This window comes from Elgaria multicarinata, chromosome 9 (assembly GCF_023053635.1).
Source record: "Elgaria multicarinata webbii isolate HBS135686 ecotype San Diego chromosome 9, rElgMul1.1.pri, whole genome shotgun sequence".
NCBI classification, from domain to species: Eukaryota; Metazoa; Chordata; class Lepidosauria; order Squamata; family Anguidae; genus Elgaria; species Elgaria multicarinata.
The window spans coordinates 96,886,474-96,906,587 of NC_086179.1; the positions used below are offsets into that span (position 1 = coordinate 96,886,474).

At 40.6% G+C, this 20,114-nt stretch overlaps 1 protein-coding gene across 1 annotated transcript in view; it reads right to left on the minus strand.

The window, feature by feature from the left end:
• The window catches only part of LOC134404312 (potassium voltage-gated channel subfamily KQT member 1-like), a 466,408-nt gene extending 448,025 nt beyond the window's left edge, over nt 1-18,383 (minus strand). Inside the window, exon 1 of the mRNA XM_063135026.1 lies at nt 17,977-18,383. Within this exon, the coding sequence (XP_062991096.1) occupies nt 17,977-18,383 (407 nt within the window). The remainder of the gene's footprint in view (nt 1-17,976) is intronic.
• Nucleotides 18,384-20,114: the final 1,731 nt, after the last annotated feature.

Consider the following 20,114-nt stretch of genomic DNA (forward strand, 5'->3'; position numbering starts at 1 on the left):
ACTAGAGACCTAAGAAGTGTTAATTGGGATACTCATCTCAAGGCTTTGGAAAGAGGCCCGGATACGCAGGTGGAGAGTTTGCTGGAGATTTTGCTGAAGAGTTATTCTGAATTGTTCTCTGTATGTACTTGTACAGTAAACTTAGATTAGTAGTTAAAAGCTACTGTGTCTGAGTCTTCCTTCTTCATTGGACTATTCATTTGCTACCTGGATCCTCTGGTTCAGCTTGCGTTATTTGCACTCTGTGCATGCTCTGCTGATGTGAAACACATCACCCTCCTGACAGGTTATGGGCCCAGATTGCTCAGCCTGACTAGAGGTGTTCCAGTGTGGTGGCAAATTGCTGTTGGAGTCCTGGAAGTGAAGAGGAGTCTTCTCAATCTGCAGCCTAGTGAATGTCATTGCTGTTTGCCTAGGAGGGGCTTGAAGAAAGCAAGTAAGACATCTGTGTGCAGTTTTTTGAGATGGCATCAAGTATGGCGTTGGGAGGTTTGCCCATGAGCCGTTTGAATGAGCACAACTATCTGGCGTGGAGCGTCAAGATGGAGCAATATCTCTGGAGAGAGGATTTATGGAAAGTCGTCAGTAATCCCCCTGCTCAGCCAGATGAAGGTGAACAGAGAAGCATAGAGAAAGTTCTAGCCAGCATTATTTTGTGTCTGGAAGATAATCAACTTGTACATGTTCGTGGGTTGGTGTCGGCACAAGAATGCTGGAGGAATCTCCGAGAGATTCAGCCGTGAGCAAGGTCACGCTAACGCGGAAGCTGTACAGAGCTCAACTGCAGCCGAATTCCAGTGTGTCTGAACATCTCAACGTAATGAGGCAATTGTTTGCAGACCTGGAAGAGTGAGGCATGACTTTTACTGAATCCCATAAAGTCTATGTCGTTCTCAGTTTGCTGGATGATTCATGGGATAGTCTTGTCATGAGTTTGGAGGCTATGCGTGAAAGCGAGCTGACGTTACGATTTCTGACCGGGAGGCTGCTGGAAGAAGAGCAAAAGAGGCTTGAGAAGCAAACTGCTAAGCTGAGAGAAACTCCCACCAAACAAGCAGCTTGCGAAGATAAGGAGAGAGTGTTTGCAGTGAAGCGCTGTTTCTGTTGTGGTTCTACAGAGCATCTGCGAAAGAATTGCCCTAGCCAGACGGAGAAGCATGCTTATTCAGGCAAGAAGAAAACTGCGAAACCGAAGGTCTCCGTGGTCAAGGCTGCTGAAAATGACCCGAAAAGCACATGGCTGATGGACAGTGGTTCCAGTCAACATATTGTGAATAATAGGGAGTTGTTTAAAAATTTGCATCCTACCAACCGGGACTATGTTACGTTGGCAGATGGCAAGGTGTCAGTTGTTGCTGGTGAAGGACCTGTATTCATTCCAAGTTTGGGTGAGACTGTGAACGAAGTATTATGTGTGCCAAGTCTTGAGCATAATTTGTTAAGTGTGTCTTGTTTAGACCAAGCAGGATACAGTGTAATGTTTTCAAACAAAGAATGTAAAGTGCTCAAAGAAAATGAGGCTTTGGCTCTAGGTGTACTGAAAAACAATCTTTATGAAATGTTACCCAAGGGAGAAGGAGGTTCTAAAGATGTATGTTCTGTATTTAGTAACACACCTGTACATGACAACTGTATTCACCTGTTGCATAGACGTTTGGGACATGCAGGATTTAAAGTATTGCAGAAAATGCCTGATATGTGTGTAGGACTTAATGTAAAATCTTGTGAAAAGTTTTTAGACTGCAGCACATGCAAATTTGCAAAATCCAAGGTTGCTCTGATATGTAAAAAGAGTGACAGAGTCACCAAGCAGATTTTTGAGCTGGTGCACGCTGACTTGATTGGTCCCATGTCTAAAACACTAGGAGGGGTGAGGTATGCTTTAATCCTGGTGGATGACTATAGCAGATACGGTTTTTGCTATGTTATGAAGAACAAAAGTGAAACGTTTGAAATGTTTTAAAATTGGCAAAGTTGGGTGGAGACAAAATTCTCTACTAAGGTGAAACAACTTCAAAGTGATTTTGGAGGGGAGTTTATGTCTGCTGATTTTCAAAAATGGCTAAGAAACAAAGGAATCTCAGCCAGACATAGTGCTCCATACTCACCGTGGCAAAATGGTGTCGCAGAAAGGCGAAATGGCGTTCTGCAAACCATGAAGGATGCCATGTTGGCTGATTCTGGACTAAAAGCACATTTTGGGGATGAAGCATTGCTTACAGCAAATTAGATTGTAAATAGACTTTGGAGTACAGCAGTTAACAATACTCCATATTTCCTTATGTTTGGGAAAAAGCCATCACTGGCTCATTTGAGAGTGTTTGGTAGCACTGCCTGGGTACATGTTCCAAAGGCTATTAGGAGGAAAGGACAGTTTAAAGCCAGGAAAATGACATTTCTGGGGTATGCTCCGGGCTCGAAGGCATACAGGTTTTATGCAGACAATGGAGAGGTAATTATTTCCAGGTCTGCTGAATTCCAAGAGCAATGTAATTGGGAACACTTACATGGCAGTCAAGTGTTTTTACCAGAGAGTAAAAATTCTGAGAAAACGCCACAGCTAGCGGAAGAGCAAGCAGCTAGGTTAGATAGCCAAACTCTAAGTGTAAAAAAAAGAGGAGGAGAATGCAGCTACAAATTCTTTTGTACCTAGAAGGTCAGAAAGAAGCAATAAAGGCATTCCACCTGATCGTTTCACAGCAAGTGAAGTCAGGATCTGCCAAGTGAGCTATGAGCCTGAAAATTTTAATGAAGCACTGAAGCTCTCAAAGCCAGAGAAAGAAAAATGGTTTGAAGCTATGGACAAAGAAATGAAGTCTATGGCAAAGTACAATGTTTTTACCCCTACAATGCTACCTAAAGGTGAAAAGGCAGTAGGTTGTAGGTGGGTTTTTAAGAAAAAAATTCTTGCAACAGGAGAAACGAAATACAAGGCAAGACTTGTTGCTCAAGGGTTCACACAAAGAAAAAATGTTAATTTTGACGAGGTTTTTGCACCCACAGTAAGAGCTGAATCTATGAGAATTGCGTTAGCTCTGGCTGCAAAATATGATTGTGAAGTTTTTCATTTTGATGTGAAAACGGCTTATCTGAATGCAGAACTAAAAGAGTTCTGGCCCAAATTCCAGGGTATGAATCTCAAGTGCCAGGTTCTGTATACAAATTAAACAGGGCAATTTATGGTTTGAAACAATCTGCAAGAAATTGGAACCAATGTTTACATGAAGCACTTGAATTATTGGGTTTCAATAATGGAATAGCAGATCCATGTTTTTATACCAAAAGTGTAAAAGGTGAACAAATGTGGCTATTGATATTTGTAGATGACATCTGTTTAATTGCCAGGACAAAAGCCAAGGTTGAAGAGTTTGAAAAACAATTAGGTAAATTCTTTGAACTAAAAAATTTGCGTCAAAAATTTCTGATTATCTGGGAGTAGAAATCACAAAGACACAAGGGGTTTATGAACTAAGCCAGAAATCAAAGATCAGGAATCTGCTTACAAAGTTTAACATGGAGGAATGTAATGGTGCCAAAAACCCCATGGTGGCAGGATTTCAATGTAATGATCAAGATGGAGAATTTTGTGATAAGCAGATATACCAATCTGCAATTGGAAGTCTACTATATCTGGCACAGTGGACCAGGCCAGATATAGCAAATGCACTTAGCATACCAAGTAGATTTGTTTCAAAACCCACAAATAGTGCTTGGCAAGCAGTAAAGAGAGTATTTAAATACCTGAAAAGCACTATAAATGTGTCATTAAAGTTAAAACCTTCAGACACATTATTCTTGGAATGTTATGTGGACAGTGATTGGGCTCATGATACCCAAAACAGAAAATCCACTTCAGGAATTGTGATAAAGTTTGGAAACAATCTAATTGGGTAGAAATCCAGGAAACAAAGTGTGGTAGCACTGTCAACTTCAGAAGCTGAGTTTGCAGCTTTATCTGAAGTCTGCACTGAAGTAATTTGGTTTGTACAATTACTAAAAGATATAAAAGTGCAGGTAGAAACACCAATTAAAGTGTTTGAGGACAATCAGAGGCATTCACATGGCAAAGTCTGAAAGAATGCATACAAGAAGCAAACATGTGGACATTCGGTACTGCAATGTAAGACAAGCTGTACAAGAAGAATTAATTGATCTTATTTACTGTAACACAAATGAGAATGTTGCTGATGTACTAACGAAGCCTTTAAGTGTACATAAGCATACGGAATTAATCAAACAGCTTGGAATGATAAGTTAAATTTAAATGTGTATGTGCAAATTCTAGTTTCAAAAAAAAGGAGGGGTGTCAGGTTTTTTTTAGCATGTGTAAGTTTTTACTGGAACTAGGGACCTAAGAAGTGTTAATTGGGATACTCATCTCAAGGCTTTGGAAGGAGGCTAGGATACGCAGGTGGAGAGTTTGCTGGAGATTTTGCTGAAGAGTTATTCTGAATTGTTCTCTGTATGTACTTGTACAGTAAACTTAGATAAGTAGTTAAAAGCTACTGTGTCTGAGTCTCCCTTCTTCATTGGACTATTCATTTGCTACCTGGATCCTCTGGTTCAGCTTGCATTATTTGCACTCTGTGCATGCTCTGCTGATGTGAAACACGTCTCCTGACAGTTCATGCATGCACATGTACAGCCCTGGCATCCTGGCAGACAAGCAATGCAACCCATGGGGGGGGGGGGTAAGGTTAAGTAGTCCTGATGTATAGGATTGCGCTGTAAAGTCTCACACATTTCGTCCCAAGTGGTGGATCTACTGATATTTGAACTCAAATTTTAAACATGTAAAACCACCTCTTTATTAGGTATGCACCAGTTTGATTACTGGAACCCACCGGGGTTAGTTTCGGGATCACTGTTTAATACAGGAGGTCAAATTAGTTTACGACAGCCTTCCTAGAGTTATGGTCAAAAACATCCGCAGGGCACCAGGCTGGGAAAAGCTGGTTTAGGATATTCAAGCACCCGCACCCGGATACAACCAATAGCTGGACTCCAGTTCTATCACTCACAGCAGTACTATTAAAAGATTACTACAATCAGGGAATGTGCTTTGCCAGAAGTTCACTATATAACATTTATCTCCATGACCGCAGAAAAAGAGCTACTCACTCCTTGTCAAATGTTTACAAAGTGATGCCTAACCTTCAAAAGAACCCCTCTGGCATGCAAGTGTGAATTCTATTTCAGCACTATCACAATATGATTATTTCACATTAATCCAATATCATTTTCTTTTGGTTCAAGATTTCATTGAGGGTAAACCTCATTTTTGAATGAATTCCCAGAATCTTGAATTGTATAATAAAGTGAAAGGAGGTAAGGGTACAACTCCCATCTCTGGATTTCTGAAAGAAGTCTTGTTAAATAATTTATCAGCTAGGAAACTGTGCATGATATTTGATCATGTTTATTTCCTTAAAGGATACTTTAAGATATGGAGGTATTAAATACCACATGAGTCCAATTGTGATGGAAAATCCAAAGTTACAAGCGTAACATGATCCATACAACTTCTTTACACCTTGTTTTGACTATCAAGGTACTTATCTTAACTGGATTTTCTTCCACATGTTATTTTCGCTTGTAGGTCTACTTTTTTATTTGTTTACAGCTGATTAGTCTTCAGAACATGCAATTTAGCATTACAATATTTATTTTGCAACAGGTTACATGTCTCAGGTTTGGTGTGTGCATTTTGTTTGCCTAAAATCAGCTTTACATATACTGGGAAGGAGGGGCTATTTATGAAGCGTTTATTTACGTCTCTCCTTTTTTTGGTTTTGTTTTCAACTGACTCAGAAACATTCCTTTTCTCAACCTGCTTCCAATTTGATAGGTGCTCAATCACCTGTAACTAATAATTGATAAGTGTTTTCATTCTATCTTCCTAAAAAACTTTAAAATCAAGACACAGGGCATCATCAGATGAGCGTTTTATCACAAGCTCGTTACTGCCCACTTAGGGATGTTCACGCATCCTTTAGACGACGTCCTCCTCCTGTGCACCTCCCACTCCTTCAGCTTATTTTTCTGTTGCAAAATAGACCCCTTTTAATCCGACATTTTTAAAAAACAGAATGTGCTGCTACGTTTCCTGCTATGTGCAGGAAAAGCACCATGATAAAAACGGCCCCTGAATGGGCCACGTGGTCTTTCTTACTTCATCTTCCCTCTCTGGGAAAAAAGAGGAAGTAATGAAGGACAAAAGTGGGGGCAGGGAATCAATGGTAAGGAAATGCGACACACACACCCTCCGTGTGATGACACTCATACTCTCAAAACATCCCAACTGGGACTACTTGATCTATTAATTTGCTCTATTAAATTAAATGTAAATGTAATAATTATGTATGTTAATAAACCTGAAATCAGTGCTTCCTGTAAACTCATTTAGGGTGCAGTCCTATGCATGTTTACACAGAACAAAGACTTACAACTCCCAACATTCTCCAGACAGCATGGAGTTGAGTATAGGGAGTTGAAAAGCTGGGAGTTGGAGAACTTTTTCTGTCTAAACATGCATAGGTTGCGCCCTTAAATGTTTATGTTTCAACCACAATGGATGAAGTCTATGCTGGCTACTGTTTCACCTTCATGGTCTAAATTCCCTTCCCCCCCCACCTCCCACACACGCACTAGATTTGGCTCAGGTTTCACATTTTAAAAAATCAATAAGCATTTGGAGTTATTTAATGAGATATGTAAAAAGTCTTGAAACATCAACTCCCTCATGAATATCCGTGGGAAATGCCTGTATTGTAAACACAGAAATGGAATGCTATCACCAGTATTTCATATTTCAAATGCTTTTTAGTGAGACAAGTAAGTCCTAACTCCAAATAGGCTTAACCATGATTATTCACATATTTAAATCTACAGAATGAAATCTGTTTAAGCTTTAGACATGATTATATACTATAAGTATAGTCCTTGAAATGAGGTCCTGTCCTTTTAACTCAACAAGGTCTCATGCCTGGTTAGCATTCTTTATTTTATTTTTAAATAAGCATTTTTTTACTTACAAAATCGAAAGATAATTTTGGATGAGAGGAAGGAGTACAATGAAGAGAAATATTTGTTATGCAATGCAATAGCAATATTTGTTATGCAATTCAGTAATACCTTATTCCCATATTAAATCACTAATTTGAGTTGTTTTGCTTTGTTTTTGCAATCTCTCCCTTCTTGCCCCCCTCCCTATATTTAGAAGTACACTTAAACTAAGCAGATATTCAATAACAGCAAAGTTGAGCTCAAGTTCAAGCTATGACAAAGCCTAAAATAATTACCCCTACCCCCAATCACAACTAGAGATATGAAGGCCTGGAAACAAACACACAGTTTTTTTCCCCCCGAAAAACTGGGAAATTTTGGATTATAAAATATTTTATTTTAGAATTTTAAATGTGTTTATCTATTTTTATCAAACCTTTACTTCTCTCAAATGATTTCTAAAAATGGTGTAATAAGACGAGTGTTATAGAAAAATCAGAGATATAAAATGTCTGGAAATAATGAAGCCATGGGGAGAGGGGACATCCTTTTAACCATCACTGTAAGATTATCAGCATAGTTATTTTTTCCATTCTTTTACTGATAGATATTTAGGTATGCTCTAAGCCATGTGAGTAGAAGAATATGGAAGAAAATGTGCATTCTTTATAAATATGGAAGAAAATGCGCCATCTTGACCATTTGGGTTTTGTTCTACAAAGTTCTGTGTTTCTGGGCTTGTTCTGGTTAGATGCTGTAGCAGCCAATTAATGTAGTTCTAATCTAAATCCCACACATGAGAAAACACTGTAGGTTATCCCATCACTGACACCAGACGCGATGGAGCAGTATGTGGGTTATCTCACTTACATATATATATTTTAAATTAACTTTGAGCTTTGGCTCTATAGAACTCACTGCATCAGCTATAAAACCTTTTAATGGCTGCCATTAGAATAAAACCTCTCTACCTAAAAGTAACTCAGTAGCCTGAGCTCTGTCTCCATGGCGCTGGGTTGGTGCTTCCTTCCTCTCAAAGCCCACCAAGGAGGGAGCACAGGGGTTCTGGGCAGCTGCCGCCTTCGCTTTCTTCCTGCACTTTCCCCAAAGATGCCAGGGAAGGAAGGGACTTGATTGCTGCCGCAGAATGGTGCCACCCAACCTTACCACCCACCCGCCCCCAGAGTGAGGAAGAAGGGGCGATTTATGACAGCGCAGAGTGCCAAGACACAGAGGCCGCCACCATTGCCACCATGTCATGTCTAGCCCTGCTCCCTCTGTTTTGGAAGAAGGTGTTTCAGGTAATCAATCAGCATCAGACTCTGATGTAAAGGAGTCGGCGCCAGACGCAAGCCAGCCTGTACCAGCGGGGGGGGGGGGGGAAGCTCTCATGGTTTCTTCTCCAGCTGGTGGTGAACTCTCTCCAGAGCTTATCTCATCAAGGGCAAACAATACACAGTCACAGAATCATAGAATCACAGAATAGCAGAGTTGGAAGGGGCCTACAAGGCCATCGAGTCCAACCCCCTGCTCAATGCAGGAAGCCAACATTCTTCTGAAGGAGAGGCCACCGACAGGCTAACTGATCCTAGGGTGTGCCACAAACTAAAATGGGTGGAGCAAAAGGAAGGCAAGAGAAAGTCGGCCTGGCTCGCATTGCGTTAGAAGCTGCATCAGAACTACCCTCTCTGAAGTTAACGCATTTTGAGAAAAGGCTTTCCGTTCTCCTTGAAAGGACAATTGTCTCGCTTAGTTTGCATAGTTTTGCCTAGGGAGAAGTTTCCAAGAGATAAGATCCTCTTCATAAGGGAAGAGATGTTTATTGCTTAAATAAAGCTTTGTAGATTACTTAGCAGGCCTCATTTTTTGTCTCCTAAGAAGGTAGGAGGTTTTTTAAGAAACACGACACACTAGGGTGACCATATGAAAAGGAGGACAGGGCTCCTGTATCTTTAACAGTAATGTAGAAAAGGGAATTTCAGCAGGTGTCAATTGAAGAGGGTGAAATTCCCTCTTCATCACAACAGTTAAAGTAACACTAGCTATAGTAGAGTGGCCAGATACAAAAGAGGGCAGGGCTTCTGCAGCTTTAACTGTGTTGATGAAGAGAGAATTTCACCCTCTTCAATTGACACCTGCTGAAATTCCCTTTTCTACATTACAGTTAAAGATACAAGAGCCCTGTCCTCCTTTTCATATGGTCACCCTACGACACACCAGCTCCTCCACACTCTGGAAAAGAGAAAGAAAGCAGGGAGGAAGGCTCTTTACTCTGCCACCGCTCATTCAAGGGCTCTCACAGCACCCTTTCTTTCTGCTCCCCACTTCCTAGTGGAAGGCGACCAATCACCAGGCACCACGCCTGGGTTGACCCCGGACTGGCCAGAGAACGATGTTACATGGTGGAAGCAGCATGTTGACGTTGCTCCCTTTCAAAAAGTCGGAGTACAGTGGCTCCTGAGCTGCATTTACATCGTCTCAGTAACGCAGCACAGATCCACAGCCACCATGGGGCTTTCCCTGCGTATAGACAGCGCCTCGGTTCCTATGGCGTGGGCATGGGAGTGACACCACCACTAGAGACCACCTTTCTAAATGAACATAAAAATCATTAGCGAAAATTATTTACAAAAGCCGATGAATGAAGTCACAGCTATGATCAACATTTTGCTATAGAGATAAATGTAGAATTAAGGCCCTGTCTACAGAAGGGACTCCCTGGTTCATTTGAACCTCCACCCTGCCTTTTATTCTACCCTTGTGGAATAGTGATTACATCCCATAGAAAACAACTGGGAAACCAAGAATTTTAGTATAGCTGTGATTGGGCAGCAGTCGCATCTTCAGCTCCAAAAAATGGGTACAAGGAATGGCAGGAGTTCACGTTCTTTTTAGCTCAGCTTTTATTTTATGCTCATACAGAAAATCACTTTTAAATGGTGCTTGTAGCTATACAAAATCCTACCAGTGGAAATAAAGTGTGCCGTTATACCCCTATGGAGTTGGGGAAGGGCACTGTGGCTTACTTTGGATTACCCAGAGATAACAAATGCTAAACAGCCCACAATTGCAGGGAAACTGAATAGCAGCCAAGACAGTGGGATAAAAGGACTGATATAATATGCGAGCACGTAAGAAAATGTTGTGTATGACTGAGTATTCACTAAATGTTTGCCTTAAAAAAATAATCTGGGTGACTACCCTAGTGAAATAGGTCTCAGTTTTTTGTCATAGTGTGCTTGCATTTTTCTACTTGTACTGTGAAACAAAAATCTAGAAGAGGATAGCCAAGACACATTACAAAACAAACTTGATTACATTAGGGTGACCATATGAAAAGGAGGACAGGGCTCCTGTATCTTTAACAGTTGTATTGAAAAGGGAATTTCAGCAGGTGTCATTTGTATATATGTAGAACCTGGTGAAACTTCCTCTTCGCCACACCAGTTAAAGCTGCAGGTGCCCTGACCTCTTTTGTATCTGGTCACTCTAGTATAGCTCCTGCAGCTTTAACTGTTGTGGCGAAGAGGAAATTTCACCAGGTTCTCCATATATACAAATGCCATTTGCTGAAATTCCCTTTTCTATGCAACTGTTAAAGATACAGGAGCCCTGTCCTCCTTTTCATATGGTCACCCTAGATTACATCTCTGCTAATAATTTGTTGATTTTAGTGGGGAAAACTGCCAACAACTTCTCATCAGGTTTTATCCTTTCCAAATGAAATGGGTGATAATTTTGGATTATTTAATTTCTAAAAGTACTTATCTCCCTTTTATTGAAACAAGTGTGTAAATCTTCTTTGGGGCTTGTCTGCTGCTATTTCTGTGTCCTGTAGCTTCTGTGATTTTCAGCGTTGAAATCGTGTTGAAGGTTTAAATGGCTGTATCTTCCCCCACTCCCCCCGGGGCTTTTTAATTTGGTTATTCATCTGTTTTGGGAATTTAAAAATTTAGACTCGGATGTAAAATAACATTCCGGACTGAAATACATAACGCTAGCTGAAATGCAGCACAGTGTCTTTGTTTGCCTATGCTTCAACAAATCCACCACATTCAGCATTCCCTGGGTTTGACTAGAAGAAAAGGTAAATACTTCAGAAATAATATGCAAGGAAGGCTAAAATCCAATACCCACCTAGCTGGGAGTAAGTCCCATTGAACTCAATATGTCTTACTACTCAACAGATATGTATGTTCACCTGACATTTTAAAAATCTTAGTACTATAAATTGTCTTTTTGGCAATTTTGCATAACTGGCATGGTCTAATATCCTATGGTTCCTCAGATCATTTCCCAACTATCAAATATGCATGTTTATAGAGCTAGAAAAGAGCTAAGCAGTCTTTCCTGCCAACTGTAGAGCAGAACTGACCCTTCTAGGGCACCAGACGTAATTCCTTTGCCCTACTCCAATTCCATTAAGTTGCCTTCAACTAAAGGGACAAACATGCAGCAATTTCTGACTGCCTTGCGATGGAATAATTCCCTTTTAGTGTATGTCTTCTGAGTCTCATAACCACACGATCTGATTTCCCAGGCCACATTTCCAAGAAAGAACAGAAATCACCTGAATTGTGGGCCCTGGGCTCTTAAAACATGAAAGATTGTTCAATCCAAATCCCACATAAACCACACTAGACATTATGCCAACACTCAGGTCTAATTTTTGCCAAAGATGTCTAAAGACAAAATCTTGCAAGTAGCTTGAAATAGATAATTCTTAAACCAAAACATCCGCAATTACCCCGTCATGACATTTTATTTCAAAATACAGAATGCCCTGGAGGCCTTGTCATTCTGAGCCTTTAGAAACTAGTTGAGACCCATTTCGCTAAGCTTTTCAAAACATCTTCTAGACTCTTCAGTATCCCTACACAGGCATACCCGAAACAGGGTGATAACGCACAAGGAAGTGGGGGGGGGGGGGCCACTAGCCCAACCCCGCTCCATTGTTGCTCTCCTCACCCGTTACATATGGAAGGCAATTTTATGAAGAGGAGAGTCTGTGAAGTGCTCCACTTGATCCGGAAGTGTTCCGGTTTTAAAATAATATTTTAATCCATCCAGTAACAAATGTTCTCTTGTATTTAATCACTTTACTATGTGAGCTTGTGAGCCACATCTTTGGAAGTAAAAATATTATTATCTATATAAATAAAAATGTAAATGTTCGTTCGAAACAGATGTTATATCTACGAAAGTTCTTCACCGATTGCTTTGAAATTTTGACACAACGTTGCATTCGAATACGCGAGCGTTGTTATGTAACTATGTTCTATATGGGGCCAAAAGTTTGTCTTAAAATCGAAGAAATAGGCCTCCTCAAAACCAGTCCTGCTGATCATTGTGACATCGCCAACCAGTAGGCCAATCCACTGCCTCTGCCTCCTCTCCTATTTGCATGTTCTCTTCTATTTGCTCTTATAGGACACTGTGACATCGCCAACCAGTAGGCCAATCCACTGCCTCTGCCTTCTCTCCTATTTGCATGTTCTCTCCTATTTGCTCTTATAGGTCATTGTGACATCGCCAACCAGTACGCCAATCCACTGCCTCAGCCTCCTCTCCTATTTGCATGTTCTCTCACAATTGGCTGAGTGAATATAGATGTCACACCTGTGACAGTTACCCGTTCTGAAGAAAGGTAACTGCCAGGAGTTTCCACTAACCTCCTCACCATAAAAACATCCTTTTTAAAAAACCAAACAGTAGGCCAATCCACTGCCTCTGCCTCCTCTCCTATTTGCATGTTCTCTCCTATTTGCTCTTATAGGTCATAGAAGCAACAATCTTGGCAGGACTTTTCAAAGGTGAAGATGTCCTCTTTCCTCGCATTCCTATGATTCCAACAGATATGCCATTTCAATTTAAGAGATTGCAATTCCCAATTCGATTGGCGTTTGCAATCACCATCAACAAAGCTCAGGGCCAATCTTTAGAATTGTGCGGTTTAGATCTAGACACAGATTGCTTCTCACATGGACAATTATATGTTGCGTCTTCTAGAGTCGGCAAACCAGACAATCTCTATATCTACACAGACAATGGAACAACTAAAAATATTGTATATCCACAAGCATTGTGAAATTAAACATATTAGAAACATCCGCTTTGTCTTTTCTTTCTTTTCAATTTAACCAGACTGAGCCACAGCAACGCGTGGCAGGGTACAGCTAGTTTATAATAAAACTTGCTCCCAATGTTTGTTTTAAACTAAGCACTGTATCAGAACAGAGCGTCTGATTAACTTTTTAACTTTTGTAAACTGCCCAGAGAGCTTCGGCTATAGGGTGGTATATAAATGTAATTAATTAATTAATTAATTAATTAAAAAAAACACAAAAAACAAAGGACGTGAGCACAGCCTGGAAGAAGGCACCTGGTTGCATCCTCAGGGCAACATGGCCAACAAGGTGCCACCAGCCCTTGGGCTCAGCCCTCTGAGGGCAAAGGAAGTGGCTGCTGAGGTGCAGCAGGAGAGCAGGATGATATCCTGCATCACCTGAGGACAGACCGGGTGCCAAAGGCAGGTGGGCAGGCAGGTGGGCCTGACATAGCCCCAGCATCATGTTGGGATCCCTTGCTCACTCCACAGCCTGGGTCATATTCCCTCTGTACCTGAAAAGTGCTATCATGTCCCCATTCGGTCTTCTCAAGGATAAACATACCCAGTTCATTCAATCTTTCCTTATAAGACTTAGCTTATAAGACTTAGCTGATCATCTTTGTTACCCTTGTCTGAACTAATTCCAGTTTATCAGAATCCTTCTTAAAAGTGTGGGGTCCAAAACTGGACACAGTATTTGAGGTGAGGTCTGACCAGAGCAGAACAAAACTGTTACTTTTCTTCATTTTGAAACTATACTTCTGTTGATGCAACCTAAAATTGCATTTATTTATTTATTTATTTATTTATTACATTTTTATACCACCCAATACCCGAAGCTCTCTGGGCGGTTCACATCTTTGCATTCACATCACACTGGTGATTGATATTCAGCTTGTGATCGACTAGAATTCAAAATCCTTTTCACACACACACACTATTATCAAAGCAAGGATTCCCCATCTTATACTTGTGCTTTTAATTTGATTTTCTCTAAATGAAGAACTTTACATCTGTCTCTGTTAATTTTCATTATGTTATTTTCTGCCCAGTCTTCTAATCTATCAAGGTCACTTTGAATTGTGTTTCTATCTTCCAAGGTATCAGCTATCCCACCCAATTGTATCTACAGATTTGAGAAGCATTTCCCCAACACTTCCTACAAGGCAGTAATAATGTTTTTAAGTGTACAAGGTCTAGAACTCAGCCCTTTGTCAGCCCATTCAATACCTTCCCTCCAGTTTGATAGCACTCATTGGCAAGCACTCTTTGAGCGTGGTTCTCTAGCCAGCTATGGAACCAGAGCCATCTCACCTCGAAAGTGGAGTCAATCCCCCACCTCGGGTGGCAGAGCATAAGGAGTGGCGAACTGCACACTTGCCTCACCCGGCCCCCTCCAGGGGACCATGCCACCACCGCCTACAGCGGGTGCTCCAAGGAGCTACACAGGTTGCTCTCCTGCTGTGGCATTTGTAGCAGCAGGACAGTGGGGCTCTCCAGGTCAGTTGCCTACTCAGTGACACCAGCAGCTACTCTAGAGGACTCCACCAGTTCCACTCTCCTGCTGTAGCAAATGTCACAGAGAGAGTGGCCAATGGGACTCTGTGGAAACAAACTTCAAAGTGATCTTGATAGGCTGGAGTGCTGGGCTGAAAACAACAAAATGAAATTTAATAGGGATAAATGCCAAGTTCTACATTTAGGAAATAGAAACCAAATGCACAGTTACAAGATGGGGGATACTTGGCTCAGCAGTACTACAAACGAGAAGGATCTTGGAATTGTTGTAGATCGCAAGCTGAATATGAGCCAACAGTGCGATATGGCTGCAAGAAAGGCAAATGCTATTTTGGGCTGCATTGAGATACTGGTTCCTCTCTATTCGGCCCTGGTTAGGCCTCATCTAGAGTATTGCGTCCAGTTCTGGGCTCCACAATTCAAGAAGGACGCAGACAAGCTGGAGTGTGTTCAGAGGAGGGCAACCAGGACGATCAGGGGTCTGGAAACAAAGCCTTATGAAGAGAGACTGAAAGAACTGGGCATGTTTAGCCTGGAGAAGAGAAGATTGAGGGGAGACCTGATAGCACTCTTCAAATACTTAAAAGGTTGTCACACAGAGGAGGGCCAGGATCTCTTCTCGAACGTCCCAGAGTGCACGACACGGAATAACGGGCTCAAGTTAAAGGAAGCCAGATTTCAGCTGGACATCAGGAAAACTTCCTGACTGTTAGAGCAGTATGACAATGGAATCAGTTACCTAGGGAGGTTGTGGGCTCTCCCACACTAGAGTCATTCAAGAGGCAGCTGGACAACCAACTGTTAGGGATGCTTTAGGGTGGATTCCTGCATTGAGCAGGGGGTTGGACTCAATGGCCTTGTAGGCCCCTTCCAACTCTGCTATTCTATGATTCTATGAAACTTGCACCAACACATAGAAGTAGTGTCATGCAGCCCACATTTAACTAGCTTGCTAATCAGAACATCACAGAGCACTTTGTCAAATGCCTCCATTAAGTCAGGATATATTATGGCTGCACCATTTCCATTATCTAAGGAAGTTACCCGTTTGAAAAATGAAGTAAGATTAATCTGGCAGGACTTGTTCTTGACAAATCCATGCTAACTTCTAGCGATCACAACATTAGTGCCAAGTTGGCTAAAGATCGAGCACATTATAATATGCTCTTGAATCTTCCCAGGTATTAATGCTGGCGCCTACACTGTACTGCTTTCGTCGCCAGCTGAAGACCTTTTTATTCACTCAGTATTTTAACACTTAATTTTAACTTAAATTTAAATTTTACTGTTTTAACTCTGTATTTTAATCTTATATTAATTTTGCTGTGTGGTTTTATCCTGGTTGCGCTTTTTATACTGTATTTCGTAATTGTGTTTTTAACCTGTTGGGTGTTTTATTGTGGTTTTAATTTTTGTGAACCACCCAGAGAGCTTCGGCTATTGGGAGGTATAAAAATCTAATTAATTAATTAATTAATTAATGTCAGACTGACCGTCCTATAATACACCAGATCTTCCTTTTGCCCTTTTTGAAGATAGGGATAATGATTGCTCTTGTCCAGTCTTCTGATACTTCACTTTCAGGATTTCTCAAAGATAATAGATAGAGGTTCCATTAGCTACTTCAACATCATAGGATGCAATCCATCTGGACCTGGACTTGAACTCATTTAACATGCATAGATATTCCCGGACCATTTTTCTGTCAACCTGCTTGCCTCGTATGCCAGAAGTGACACATCCACTTTTGGAAGAAGACTGAGCCAATATAGGAATTGAGCAGTTCCACCATTTCTTTCACCTGTTAGAATTTTGCCATCTTCACTGAGCAGATCGTCTACCATTACTTTTGTTTTCTTTTTCCTTTGAATGTATCAGAGAAAGGCCCTTTTGTTGCTCTTAGCTTCTCTCGCCAACTTCAGCTCATTCTGAGATTTTGGCCTTAGCTAGACCTAAGGTTTATCCCGGGATCGTCCCGGGGTCGTCCCTGCCTGCTCCCAGGATCCCCTATGTGCCATTTACATGAACAGGGATAACCCCGGGACGATCCTGGGATAAACCTTAGGTCTTGCTAAGGCCTTAGTCTTTTGACACTATCTCTGCAATTCTGGGCTACCTACCTGTCCGCTTCCTCATTGACCTGCCTATCCTTCCACCTCCTATATGTGTCCTTTTTGATTCTCAGATCATCACTAAACTTTGTGTGTAGCCACACTGGCTTCTTCTGTTGTCTTCCATTTTTTTCTTCATTGGGATTGTTTCTGATTACGCCTTTGGTATCTCATTTTTTTAGGAACTCCTATCCTTCTTGAACTCCTCCTCCTGCTAGGTTTTCCTGTCAGCTTTTCTGAGGTCCAATGTACACTTTTGACTACACCCAGCTTTAGTTTTCCTTAAAATCAAGAACTTGAGCATTGCAGTCACTTCCCCCCAAAGTTCCTCATCAACTAACTCTTCTCTATCAGTCAGAATCAAGTCAAGGATGATAATGACCTCATTCCTTCCTCCATCTTCTGGAAAGAGAAAGTTGTCAGCAAGGCAAGTCAGGAATTTTGGGGGGAGACCATGCTTGGCAGAGTTTGTCTCCCAACAGATAGCAGGATAATTAAAGCCCCTCTTTACTACTACTTCATGCTTTTTAAAGAACTATAATGTCTATTTAAAAAAATGAAGGGTTAAAAACAAAAGTTTTGCCATGATATCCAGTATATCATCTTTGATGCAGAAAGGCTCAATCATGTTTAAATAAAAGGTACACTTTTAGTGCAGTATGTGAACCAGTAACAATACTTAGGATTCATGTAGTGGTTTATGAAAGTAAAAGAGTTCCGTGCACATTCTCCAAGTAATCCTTATAACGGCCTGTTTTGTAGGTCACTATTGTCCCCATGTTGGGTGTGTGGTAGAGGGGAGGGGGTGTACTGAGGCTGAGACAACAACAGTTTAACTAAGGTCACTTGGAGTCTTTCCAGTCACAGCTCACGATTTTAGCCACCATACAAACTCTCACTAAATAAAAGAAAACTTAAACTAATCTAGAATGGCAACCAAAATTTTACCTAACACAAGATTGAAAATGATTTTGAGGATTCGTTCACAAGCAAAGTATTTGAGGAGTTTTGAGGAAAGCCAAAAAAATTAGATAGAGTTATCAAAACTTTCTAGATGGATGTGTGGGTTCACATATCCCTGTTTTGTTCTGGTGCTAACATTTTACTGATCCACATTTACAGAGAAAATATTTGTATGTTAAAGTCAATGGCTTACTTTCTCTGCTATCAAGAAATTTAAGGTTCACGATAAGTCTAACACAATAGTCTTATGGAAAAAAGGTAGGTACTTACACTGTAAAGTGATAAATGAAACACTTCCATCCACTGGGCCGCTCCAGAAAGTTGTACACATCTCCCTGCATACTAGTTTTGGTTAAGTATGGGCCGTAAAAGCATTTAGCAGTGTAGGCCCGGCGAACCTCATTCCCTGTCATAGATTCATTATTTATCTGGAAAGCAGGATCCTGTGAGTTTTCGTCTTCTGAGCTTGGAAGGATTTTTGATCCATTTGTCACCAAAGAATCAGGATTAAGTGCCACTGAAGAATATTGCATATTGTTTAAGCTTGTTCTCACTTCTAGCAAGGCTGCAGACTTCCTGTGTCCATTCGAATTCCCCACTTTGGAGCCAGAACGCTGAATTGTACTGCAAAGGTTGTACATTGGGTGCCCACCAGTTTCACCATTACTGTAAGACATTCTGTAATGAAGCAGGAGTATTGCTCACCTTGATCAATATTTAAAATCATAAACGGTATTGTATGTCTTCTGTGTCTGTTGCGCACTCCAGTAAAAAGTCAAGCATTATTGTGGAACTCCTCTCCAACACCAATGTGTGGAGCCAGCCTGTCACCTGTTATCTGTGTTCTGAAATTAAATCACAAGAAGTTTGTTAGATAATGGATGTCTCAAGTAATAGATGCTAGAAAGATATGAAGCAATTAAACTTGAGCTGGAAAAGGAAAGCATGAATTGGATGTCATTTATAGATTAGTATAGCACATAGATACTCTTTCATAACAAATTAATTGTTTAAGGTTTTAAAATATTCACAGTGGCCCAATGAGCTGCATTAGACATAATCTTTGATAACCACATTGTTGATTTACAAATTCACCTAATAGTTCTGCTTAAGTGGTGTCTCATAGATTACATTGTTTGGGTGCACACATGAGATGCTATAACTGCATCTTTAAAAGTGTAAAGTGAATAGCACGAACACATGTCAGAGAACTGGAGTCAGCTGTACCTCCTTGATGAGCGTACACTCCGGTGTAGACCTGATTTGCTGCCGCATAACATGCAAAATGGCCCTAAAGTTAAAGAGCAAGTCAGACCTGCTTAGGTGTCATTTATTTCATTTTACATTAGAACTTTGGCTGCTATGTCTGGCTTCAAACCACTTATATTTGTAAAAGCCAATATATTAATTATTGCAAAGTTGCAGTCTAAGGTGGATATAAATATATTCATTTTGTAATTATTTATGATAACTGTCAGTAATAGTTTTCCTTTACGTATGCTTAATTGTGGAAAAAACTAGCTGGCTTCTAGCGGCTTGCAATCTATATCGCTTACATTTTGTCAGTAAGATTTTACATATCAGATGCAATGAAAGGAGGAATCCCCTCCTCCCACCAATCTAATATAAATAGGACCTTTTAATCTTTTACAGCTCAGTACAGGATTAGGTACATGTCAAATGTTAGCTTATTCATTGTCTCTGCTTTTGGTCTGTGCTACCACAAAAAAGCTTTGAAGACTGTCTTTTGTTCCTTCAGGAAATTGCTTTGCCTTACTGATTCTGGTCAAATTAATCCTTAGTTGCATTACACACGCAAAGAAACAACTCCGACATTTTATATCAAAGCACAAATAAATACTCTCATTAGTGCCAAAATTGTCATAAAAGTCTTCATAATAGTTGCTTCACCTTCTAACGGAGCAGCCTCAACATATAATGTAGAATCTATCCTTCCCTGAGAAGGATGGAATGATTTCCAGACAGAATTTCAGATTTAAATCTCATCAAACAGGCCCGTCCCTAGATTTTCTTCTGGATTAATGAGAATCATTATTTTGAGAGGTTCTAAACTTTTCCATCAACTGAGTAGATCTCCCGTGTCTGCAAATTTTTAATATGGTGCACATTAAATATGTCTAACTACACTCCGTGTGCATCAATATCTCCTCAGTTTTTTGGTGGTAGAGCATGGAAGCATTTAACTTATCTACCCTCAGGATGAATTCATAAGACAGCAAATAGAAACTTAAGCAAATAAAACTGGCTGCAATGCCTGGATAAATAACTGAGAGTGTCCAATGAATCTTTGCACAGAAAAGCTACTGCTAATTCATCCTCCTGATTTGATATGTACACACAGAAAAGATAAAACCTGAAACCATCTGGAAAGCAGCACATACCCTCTC